The 12,175-nt window shown below is 31.9% G+C and overlaps 1 protein-coding gene across 4 annotated transcripts in view; it reads right to left on the minus strand.

Moving 5' to 3' along the window:
- Positions 1 to 4,755: 4,755 nt before the first annotated feature.
- LOC101891988 (cytoplasmic protein NCK1) overlaps positions 4,756 to 12,175 on the minus strand; it is a 68,356-nt gene continuing 60,936 nt past the window's right edge. For all 4 annotated transcript variants that reach the window (XM_059123975.1, XM_059123973.1, XM_059123974.1 and 1 more), the window contains 3 exons: positions 8,688 to 9,033; positions 5,818 to 6,237; positions 4,756 to 5,749 (listed from right to left, as the gene is read on the minus strand). In XM_059123975.1, coding sequence (XP_058979958.1) covers positions 5,540 to 5,749; positions 5,818 to 6,237; positions 8,688 to 9,033 — 976 coding nt within the window. In that variant the 3' untranslated portion in view covers positions 4,756 to 5,539. The remainder of the gene's footprint in view (positions 5,750 to 5,817; positions 6,238 to 8,687; positions 9,034 to 12,175) is intronic.

Here is a 12,175-nt window from a genome sequence, read left to right on the forward strand (position 1 = left end):
ACAGCTGCTTAGACACCACAGAATATTGCAGCCGTATCTGAATATGGCTCATATTGGCTTTATATTTGCAATTGACCTGTCAGGCTATCGAACAAGTTCCGGTACTGGTCTAGATGAAAAAAAGAGTTGCAATTTAAAAGAAATATAAGTCAAATTATTAAAGGTAATCATTTTCTTACCTTCCATTTTTAAAATAATATTTTTCCAATTTTCCCTTTCCAGAAAACTTTATATCCTTTTCTTGGCATCTCTAAAAACGTATGTTTTTAGATCGGATCTGAGTTGGAATAATAAATTTTGGGAAATGAAATATTTTCAATAAAAGACTTCTTTAAACATGTTCCACAAGGATTCCAAAATAATTTCCATATATAGCGAAAAATATACGTCACATTTACTAGAAGTTATAACACCTTATGTAACTGTATTCGACTAGTTGTAGTTTTTCACATCTGAATAAACTGTCCAAAACTGATTTCAAATTAAATCATCACAAATTCATATAACCTGATTGAGTCATTGAGTCAAAAAAAAACACCGAATTGCTTTTTGAACGAAAATAAAAAAAGAATTTTTGGTTTTTATGTTTTTTTTTTTTTCTTTGAATATTTTTATTTCGAAAGTATTTTTTTTATTGTTGTTTATTTGTTTTATTTTTATTAAAAGAGATTATCTACATTTCATAAATAGAAAAGCAATAACGAAAATAGCAGCAAAGCTTAAAAAATAATATATCTATGTATATAAATCTTATTATGGAAATGGGAAAACTTATACAAAAAGAAAAATATTCTACAAATGATTGTACAAATTATTATTATTTTTTATTAAAAAAAAAACTAAACTTAGACTGAGAGTTTATTTTGCTTCTTTCATTTTCTTTTTTCTTTAAAATTAAAATTATTTTAATTTTTTTAATAAATATTTTTATTTTATGTTCTCGTAAAAAAAGACTTTAAAAATTAAGAATTAAATATAAATAATGAACTTCTATGATATTTGTTGTGTTGAATGTGTGTGGGGGATATTTCTTTACGTTTCATGTTCTTCTTCTTTTGAAATGATTACATTTGGAATTAAATTTATTTGTTTTTCGCTTTTTTTATTACAATGATAATAATAATAATGTATACTAATAATTTAATAATATGAATATGCGATTCTTTTTTTCTGTGTTGTTCTTTATGTCTTCTTTGTTGTTGTTCTTCTTCTTTTTTATATTAGGCTAATTTATATTTTGTGGTTCTTTTTTATATAAATTAGTATAATTGTTGTTTTTTTTTTCACTTTTTAGAGAGGCTGTGTTTTTTTCGTTTTAAATAAAAAATGTATTCGTATCGAAATTGAATTTTGCAATATTTTCATAATTATGTTGTAGAAATTTCCGGGCCTATGGATACGGATGTAAGTAGTTTTGTTCAGAAATCAACTCACTTTGTGAAGGAGAGGACTAACAATTTTAAATGTTCTATTAAAACTAAAGTGAGCTTATTTGAATGAAAGCAATCAATTTATTTCTGAATTTGTAAGGAAACTCATTATGCTCAAACATATTTGCTTGTGGCCTCTTAATTTCTAGTTAGACTAAGCTTCCTGTAAAGAACTATCAAAATTATAGAATTGACACTAAATGCCCAAGAAGAAGTCTTTTAGCATTATCTTAATATACATTCTTGGCCCTGAAAGTTCCCTAGCAACAGCAGTGCTGAAATTGCAAAAATAAATATATCGGTCATAAAAACTGGATTGATTACATAAATTGGTTTTTGTTTGTTTTTGGTGTGAAATTCATAAGCCGGTCGTAGAAAAAGCTCTGCACGGCTAAGGATTTTCCCCAAATTGCACATAAAGCCAGTAAAATACCTTTGCAGATTTCCATGCAAAGACAAGAAATCAATATATTTTTTAGACTCAATTAGAATTCAGAAGAGGTAAATGTGTGGTATTTGTGAAGAATACATTCACGACAATCCCGTTGGATAGGATGGGAAATTATGGTCTCTTTTTTATGGATAACCTGCAACATGTCTTCCATTTTGATGCCTCTTTAATCGAAAGAGATTATTTTAAAAAATATTCTATCGATAGAAAGATTAAATAGAATAGAATACCCTTCTCAGTCCTCTTTTAGATATATAGATGCATTTCCGCAGGGTTTGAGATATCCAAAGAATTTAGGCTAAGCTTTTAAAATCTTGTGTTTATGGAAGATATTTGAAACATTTTTTTTAGAAATAGCATTTTTTTAAGTGGTATACAAATAGAACCCAATTTAAAAGACTTTTAATAATAAAATATCTTTTAAAGTACTTCTAATCATATAAGAAGATGTAATAAGTCTTCCTGTCAAATATAACAATTTAGTTTTCATACGTAGTCATACGAGACCTTTTTATATGTGGAAGACCATTTAGAGACCTGGACAATCAACAAAATAGTGGTCCTTTGTTAACAGGATAGCCTCTAGAGATTTTCTTTTAGACCACATTCTTGTATGACATTTAGAAAAATTCTAAAACCGATTTTTTTGACGGCAATTTAAGAGATTAAATATTATTTACAGGTCCACAAATCCTCCACAGAGAATACCGTCTTAAATACCTTACAGAAATCTTCTAAAAGTGGGGCAATTATTATTTAGAGGTTATTTATTAACAGAATATCCTTTAATGATTCGCTATCAAGGAACCTTCTTGAATGACATTTTGAATACTTCTAATAAAGGTTTAAGAGATTACATTTTATTTACAGGACCGGAAATCCTCCATATAGAAGACCTTCCTAAGTACCTTTAAGAAATCTTCTAGACATAGAAGACTTTTTCTGTGTCTTTTTCCATAAAAAAAATATTTCCCGTCAACAGATGTATTATTTAATTGTTAATTTTTAATGTCAATTTAAAAAAGTCTCTTTATTTGATAGCTGTTTAGAGTACTCTTTCCATTTTTAGGGATCTTCTTTCCTTTTAACTTATATTAGAGGTGTACTAGATAAAGAAGATCTTCCATACACCGAATACCCTTTCAAATGCCTTTTCCAATACCCGTTTTCCTTTTCCACCTATCCAGAATCTCTAAGAAGTATTTTATTCATAGAGAACATCTTCAATTCCCCTTTATATATATTAAAGACCATTTACAGCCTTGACCAAGAAGACGAGATAGTTAAGACCTTTTCAGGAAAATCTTTCCACCAATGGTCTTTTGTGGTTTTCTTTCCTTTAAATATATATTAGAAGTCTCTCCGAAAACCTGTAGAAAATTAAAGAGGTCTGCTCATAACGAGCATTTAACAGGCCTTTCATTCATTTTCTAATCAATTAAAACGCTTGAGGGATATTTTAGTTACAAAACCCTTTGAAGTTTTCTTCTCATAGAATCTAAAAAAACCTTTAAGATGTGTTCCTTCCATAGAAGGGGTTTTCCAAAAAAACATCCAAGAAGTCGGGATATTTAAGATAATTTCAGAGAAATCTTTCCACCGAAGGTCTTTTGTGGTTGTTTTCCTTTAGTATATATTTGAGGTCGGTCTTCTAATTGTTGAGTATCTTCCATACTATGAACACCATTTAGAAAGCCTCTTCGAAGTCCTGGATAATCTGTAAGAGGTCTGCACATAGGGAGCATCTAACAGGTCGTTTTTTCACCTTCTAAATAATTAGGGACCTTTAGGGAGATTTTAGTTATAAAACCCCTTTGAAGTTTTCTTCTCATAAAATCTAAAAAAACCTTTAAGAGGTCTTACTTCCTTAGAAGGGTTTCTTTCAATAAAACATCCAAGAAGACGGGATATTTAAGGCCATTTCAGGGAAATATTTCCACAAATGGTCTTTTGTGGTTTTCTTTTCCTTAAAAGACTAGAGGCCTTCTAATTGTGGAATATCTTACACTATATGAACACCATTTAGAGTGTTATTTCGAAGTCCTGGAGAATCTGTAAGAGATCTGTTCATATGGATTATCTAACAGGTCTTTTATTCACCCTTTAAATAATTAGGGACCTTTAGGGAGATTTTAGTTATAAAACCCCTTTGAAGTATTCTTCTCATAAAATCTAAAAAAAACCTTTAGGAGGTTCCCCTTTCATAAAAGGGATTTTTCCAAGAAATAATAATCCTTTAAAGGCCACATAACCATACAAAAATTATGAATGTCCATCTCGATATCTTCTTAACATGGAAAATCATCCACACATTCTTCTTACATTAATTATCTCTTTGACCATTTTTAGTCACAGACAATTTCGGATATGCTGTAAAGGTATTCCACCCTTCTATATTGATATTGAAGTCTCCTTTACATATACCTTTCAGAAAAAAAATAAATTTTAAAGCATTTTGCTAGGCTCCTGGTTTCTGAAGTAATTCTTAATTCTTTTAGAATTATACGGGTTTATCATGTCAGAACTGAATTAAGCTTGGGAAAAATAAAGCCTTTTGCTAGGCTCCTGGACTCAGAAGTAATTCTTAATTCTTTTAGAATTATACGGATCTACCATGTCAGAACTGAATTAAGCTTGGGGAAAATATTGAAAACATTTTGTTTAAATTTTTTTAAGAAATAAACATTAAAATTCAATAAAAGAAATCTAAAGAGTCGTGTACCAAGACAAGTGGACAACCCCTGAATAAAAATACAAAACTCATAAAATTTTCTTGAAGAGCGATTTCTTTACTTTAGAAAAGCGTCGGGGCAGAACATGGTATTTGCAAACAAAAAATATATGGGTTTCATAAATGAGTTTTTTTTTTCTTCACATGTTTCCGGTAGTATTGTTGTCGTTTGAGTAATGCGTGTGAATGTGATTTTGTTTTATGAATTGTTTATAGTTTGTTTTTGTCTTTGTTTTTTTCAGTTTTTTTTTTCTTTTCAATATAATATTGTAGTTATGTATAGATATAGTATAGCTAAATAGATGTAAATGTAATTTGACAATTATGTTTTTTTTTTTGTTTAATTATTTATATTTTCTTTGCAAATTGTGTATTTTCTCTCCTTGGTTGTGATTGGTTGGTTGGATGTTTGGGTTTTTCTTTTTTGTTTTCTTTAATTATGTATAGTATGTATATATTTTATTTATATATATAGAAATATGAAATAATTTCAGTTGGTTTCATTCATTCTCATGGTTTACGTTTTGTTGCTGTTGTTCTTGTTTTGGAAAAACTACAATTGTTAATATTTTTTCAAGTTTTTTTTTATTTTGTTTTATTTTATTTTCTTTAAGTTTTATTTAATTTAAAGGTGTGATATTGTGACAACATATTTAGCGTTATGGTAAATGGTATCTCTCCGAGTAATTTATGTGAATATGTTTCTGTTTTTATTTTATTTTTTTCAGAAAGGTTTTGGTATAATTGGGATTTTAACCTTTGTTTCTTCTTCTTCTTCTTCTTCGACTCTCTACTAAGTTGTTTTCTTTTAATTTAGTTTTTTTTATTTTTTATTTAAATGAGGTGTGTTGTTTTTTATATTTTTGTTTCATCCATTCCTTACTAGATTCTCTTGTGTTTTAATGTTGGAGAGGAGGAGGAGGGGATTTACGTACCATTGGCTTTTGGTAACGGTCGTACTAAATATAATTTTTCGCCCTGTTTATTTGTATAGATGGGCGCTCTTTGGTAATGATCTACTAGCTGATCTAGAGTATGAAACTTACGTTGGCCTATGCAGTACATGTTGTTTTCCACATGAACACGGAAATGTTTGTTGCGTCCGGGAGCCTTGAGAGAAACCGAATAGTCACCCATCTGCAAAAGGAGGACATAATTGATATTATTAAAAAATATACTTGGAAAATATCGGAGTTTCTACTTACATTGGTCTCACTATCACGTATTAGAAAATCGCCATCGTGACCATGCTGATTTAATACCGTATCACATTGGCTGCGTGTTATGGCCCCGTAATACCATGATTTGCCAGCCAAATTTGGCCTTTCCATGGGTGGCGGTGAATTTTGTGGCATACCATCGGCCCGACGATCGATCGAATCCCCATTGGCATTGGTGGCATTGTTACCATTGCCCGCAGCGCCACCATTGTTGCGATATGGTGTACTAAGATATTCATTTAACTCTTGTAAATAATTGCGTGGAACTAAACCGACTTGACCCTGATTGTTGCGTGCCTTATACCAGTCCGGATCGGAGGCAGGGCGATCAACAATCTCTAAACGATCTCCCTTTTCGAATGACAGCTCTTGATCGTTATTGGAATTGAAACTATATAAAGCGACCTGGGGAAGGGATAAAAATAAATTTGCATTAGTTGAAAATTTTGAAAAAAAAAATAAAACAAATATTTCAGGGTTAAATTAAAACTGCAAATGAATTTATGAATTTATGAATTTATTCTCCTACAAAGCATGATTTTAGAAGGATGACGTCAAAGCCAAAATTGTTCCTCATCGAATTTCACTATAAGTTGCCAAATTTCACTATAAATATATAAACAACCTGGGGGAGTGATAAATAGTTGAAGGTTTTGAAATTAATACTTCAGGGTTAAATTAAAACTGCATCTGAATTTATGCAAAATTCTCCTACAAAATATTATTTTAGAAGGATGACATCAAAGACAAATTTTTTTTTTCATCAAATTTCACTATAGGTTTCCAAAGGAGAAAAATCTCCATTTCCATTGTATTTCAAAAAAATATTTGATTAATGTTGCCAAAAAATGCGAACATATTTCATAATTTTTGATCAATTTTCCTCTTTTGACTTTTTTCGAGTTTATGCATGAAAGTAACACAAAATTGCATTTTTGCCCGAAAGTGTCAATAGAAGAAATATTCTACACAAAATTTTACTATAAATCTCAGAGTAAAACATATGTCTAGCTTTAATAGTTTTAAAGATAATTACGTTCGAAATTTATATAGTACAAGTGAAAATTATGGGTTTAAGTTTTTTTGCTGCTAATATCTCGTTAAAAAATAATTTTTTGGGGAAAATGTCAAAGGGAAAGTGTCCTTAATAGTCACCGAAGAAATGAAACCGCTATTTTTATTATATATTCATAAAACATTTGCATCAATGTGTCCAAACGATAGACGAAAATATTTTCAAATTTTTTGGCATTTTCTACAGGGTGAGATAAAAAACTGCAACAAAGTCGAACGCCATAATTATTGAACAAAAGCAAAAAATGTCGGAAATAGCATCAAATTTTAGAATAAGTTTAGATTTGTTCGATTTGGTCACTTTTAGCACAAATTATGGCCTTCAAACGGCCAATGTATTTTGGCCCATTCCCGGCGAAGCGCTTGCTTGAGATGATCGACGCTTTGGTATTTTTAGTGCCAACCCTGCTTTCCAAAATGCTCCAGACACAATAGTCCAACGGATTGGTATCCGGAGATTTTGGGGGTAATTGTGCGCTGGAAATGAAGCGAAGAACCTCATTTTGTAACCATTCTTGGGTGGCGCGTGCTGAGTGCGATGGTGCTGAGTCCTGTTGGAATGTCCAAGGTCTGCGGCCAAAATGTTTGCGTGCCAAAAGGCTTTAATACACCTTCCATAATATTTTCGCGATAATATTCGGCATTTATTCTTATGTCACGGTCGATTAATACGAGAGGAGAGCGACCATCGGCTGTTATGGTGGATCACACCATCACCATGGTCGGCGCTTGAGTTCTGGTGGCGCGTGCTGAGTCCTGTTGGAATGTCCAAGGTCTGCGGCCAAAATGTTTGCGTGCCCAAGGCTTTAATACACCCTCCATAATATTTTTGCGATAATATTCGGCATTTATTCTGTTGCCACGGTCTATTAATACGAGCGTAGAGCGACCATCGGCTGTTATGGTGGCCCACACCATCACCATGGCCGGCGCTTGAGTTGTGGTGGCCAACCGAAGGTTCACATTTTCAGCTGACCTCTTTGGCAAGTAAACACCATCTTTTTGTTTGTTTACAAACTGCTGGACAACGAATGTTTTCTCATCGGAGGAAACCAAATTCGGCAGTTCACCACTTTCGGCCAAGCGAAGCAACTCTTTTGCTCTTTTGAGTCTATTTTCTTTCTGATGTGGTGTATGTTCTCGCACTCTTTGCAATTTAATGGTTTTACCCCGAGCTCATTTTTCAATATTTGCCGAATGGAATATTGCGATATGTTCAGATCACAAGCCATTTTTCGGCCTTGCCATTGCGACGAAGGGTTTCGATCAAGTCGCTTCTTGACTTTTCGAACCACTTCTGCTGTGTTGCTATGTTCTTCCGTTCACTTCCTTGACGTCGGGCTACGCTACCAGTTCTGGAAATTTTTCACCAAAATGCTTTTGTACGCTTGTAAACAATATAATGAGCAGTCACTGGAATAATTTTAACAGCTGTCGGACGAGTGGCTTCGAAATGACAGCAGTCTGAAATTGGTTGCAGTATTTTTATCTCACCCTGTATCACAGTAAACTATCACGAATTTTTATTATTAGAACGCTTTTTATTTTCGACAAATTTTTGCAGGAATTAGCTGCAATTTTTGTCATAACTTCACTGTCCAAAAGTCAGTCTGTGAAGTGGAAAATTCCCTGATTTGTTGTTCAAACCCCCAAAATATTTTTCGTTTTTTTATGCCAAACTTTTCTTAGGTCTTTATATGGACTTGGCCACATACTAAGGCATCCAAATATTTAGAGATATTTCCTTGCATCAAATATCCATTTTTGTTCTGAATACTCACCACTATATCTAATACATTTTCCGCCATTGCATATGTATGTATTTCACCATCGTTATCACAATCTTCGGTTGTGTAGTTGCTTGGAAACCAGCCAACGGCATTACCACTTTGTCCCCGCCACCAGCCATCATTGGATTTCTCCAATATCAATATTCGTGTACCCTTGGTCAGTGAGAGTTCATCGGGCTGTTGGGCTTGATAGTTGTATTTAACAATGGCTGAACCAATTGCCTCTGATGGATCGGGTGGCAGTCTTCGCGACATTGTTGGACTTTCGATTTGTCTTGATGGCGAACAATTGGGTAGGGTCTTGGAACCGGAACCCTTTTTCACTTTTTTCTTAATACTGAAATGGTAAGAAAAGAGAGGAAATGTTAATGATCAATATTTGAATAGTTTGAAATCAAAAAACGCAAAAATATTTTCCTATTTTTTTTAAGATTATTTTTGTCATTTTTTTTTTATTTTTTTGATGAATGAATGTAAAATGGAACTTAGTTTTGGATGATTATTGTCAAAGGAGGAAATATTCTTCACAAAATTGCACTATGAGTCTCAGAATGGACTATTTATCTATGAATCATAGTTGTTAAAAGAATGTTAATCAAGATTTTTATATTTAAAGTGGATTTTATAAATTTACGTTTTTGACTATTTATACCTTTATGATCTGAGTAAAAATCTCTTTACTTATTATATATTGTCGAAGAAAGATATACTCTAGACCACATTTAATTATGAGTATCTGAACAAGAAAAATGTGTAAATGTGTATCATACAATAACAGCTCCAATTTTGGTTTAAAAATCCTTTTTCGACATATTGTGGACTTTTCTGAATTCGCTGCAAATTTTCTTATAATTTCACTGTTCAATAAGAAGCCTAGACTGTAAAAAATTTCAAGCGGATTTGACAGTACTTGGTATGTAGATCAAAACCCTTAACCCTTTCGGGATTTTAAGACAACTTTTTTAAAGGGGTTATATAGCCTTGACATTTTTGAGACATTTTTCGCAACATTAAACATAGACAGTTTATAGATGGCTTTGGTTTTAAAAATGGGTCATGTGGTCGAATTATTGGTATGGTCCAATTTCAAGTCTTTCCCTTTCATTTCTTTAGTCATATTTTCATTTTACTTCGTCAAATTTCAAATATTTGGAGTTCTTTGTATGTAGAACCCCAATTTGTAAAAAGTTATCAATATGGATACAAGTTTTGTTATAGCCCTATACATAGACAAGGAGAGAGAAAATTCCCATTATATTTAATAATTTCGAGGGTCTTGGCCATATTTTCCAACCGATTTGGGCGTAAATCACTGTTTCGTAGTAAATTTCAATCCCCCATAAAAATTATCTTTCGAGTTAGTTTCATTCTAGGAGCTGAAAATATTGTGTCAATCGATCTGGCTGACATATTGGTAATCCACAAGAAGAGTCCTTCGAAAAATCCACGTTTGGAGCTCTGATAACCTTTCAAAAATTCCTTTTAAATGTCCAAGCCTGGAACTCTGGCAACCCTTCAAAAATCTCTCACAAAATTCCTTCTAAAAGTCCACATTTGAAGCTCTTATAACCCATCAAAAATCTCTCACAAAATTCCTTTTAAAAGTCTACGCTTGGAGCTTGATAACCGATCAAAAATCTCTCACCAAATTTCTTTAAAATATCTTCAAAAATTCTACGCTTGGAGCTCTGATAACCCTTAAAACTCTCTCACAACATTCATTTGAGAATTTTTTTGTAAAAGTCCACATTTGGAGCTCTGATTGTCCTACAAAAATCTATTACAAAATTTCTCAAAAAATCGTTTAAAGTCCTCGCTAAGAGCTCCGATCTTCGTTTAAAAATCTCTCACAAGATTCCTTCAAAATTTTTTTTAATTCCACGCATAGGACTCTGATAGCCCTTTAAAAACATCCCGCAATTTTTTTTAAAGGAAAACTTTGAAAAGTTCACGCTTGGAGCTCTGAAAGTTCTTTAAATACTTTTCACAAAATTCCTTAAAGAAAAACGTTTAAAAGTTCACCTTTGGAGCTCTGAAAGTCTCTCAAAAATTACTGACAAAATCCCTTAACAAATCCACGATTATACCTTTGAGAGTCCCAAAAATTATTTTGAAAAATTCACGCTTGGAGCTCAGATAGTGTTTCAAAAAATTCTTTTGAAAAATCTCCCCTTAGAGCTGAGATAGTGGACCAAAAAATTGTTTTTAAAATCCAACCTTAAAGTTTAGATACTGAATCAAACATTATTTTAAAATCCACGCTTAGAGCTCAGATGGTGCTTCAAAAAAATATTTAAAAAAATCCACACTTAGAGTTCAGATAGTGATTTAAAAAATTATTTTAACAATCCACCCACATAATTCCGATAGTCGTTCAAAATTTTCTTTTAAAAAATCCAAGCTTAGAGCTCTAATAGTGTTTAAAAAAGCTTAGATCTCCATTGGTTCTTGAACAATTTTTTTTAAAAGATCCTTGTCAAAAAATCTTTTAAAAAATCCATGCATAGAGCTCTGTGGGTCCTTGAAAAAAAAACTTTTTAAAAAATTCACGCTTAGAGTTGTGAAAATCCTTGAAAAAAAATCTTTTAAAAAATGCAGTCTTAGAGCTGTCAAAGTACTTGAAAAAAATCTTTTAAAAAATCTAGGCTTAGAGATCTGTTGATGCTTGAAAAAAATTCTTTTAAAAAATCTAGGCTTAGAGATCTGTTGATGCTTGAAAAAAAATCTTTTAAAAAATCTAGGCTTAGAGATCTGTTGATGCTTGAAAAAATTCTTTTAAAAAATCCACGCTTAAAGCTCTATTGATGCTTGAAAAAATTCTTTTAAAAAACGATGCTTAGAGCTCTGTTGATGCTTAAAAAACCTCCTTTAAAAAATCTCTGTTGGTGCTTGAAAAAAACATTTAAAAAAAATCTAAGCTTAGAGCTCTGTTGATGCTTGAAAAAATTCTTTTAAAAATCCACGCTTAAAGCTCTGTTGATGCTTTAAAAAAATATTTTAAAAAATCTAAGCTTAGAGCTCCGTTGATACTTGAAAAAATCTCTTAAAAAATCCACGCTTAGAGCTCTGTTGGTCTTTGAAAAAAAATATTTTAAAAATCCACGCATAGAACTCAGTTGGTCTTTGAAAAAAATGATGTTAAAAATCCACGTTTAGAGCTCAGTTGGTCTTTGAAAAAAAAATATTTTAAAAATCCACGAATGAATGATTTTTTTGGGAGATACCGGCTGAAATGTTCTATCAATTCAAATAAACATTTCATAAATTTTTTGATTTGTTTTTAGAAAACTTTTCTGAAACCGATTTCGTTCCAAGAGACCTAGAGTCTAACTCAGTGAGGCTACATCAAACGATGTATATCCTCTGTAGCCCTACAAAGCTGGTGAGTATACCTTTCAACTTATCATTCACACCGTAAAAGTATACTATATACTTTTAATACCGGCTTTATTGGGACAAGACCAAGGTCAACATCAAAT

Source organism: Musca domestica, unplaced genomic scaffold (assembly GCF_030504385.1).
Source record: "Musca domestica strain aabys unplaced genomic scaffold, Musca_domestica.polishedcontigs.V.1.1 26, whole genome shotgun sequence".
In the NCBI taxonomy this organism is placed as follows: domain Eukaryota; kingdom Metazoa; phylum Arthropoda; class Insecta; order Diptera; family Muscidae; genus Musca; species Musca domestica.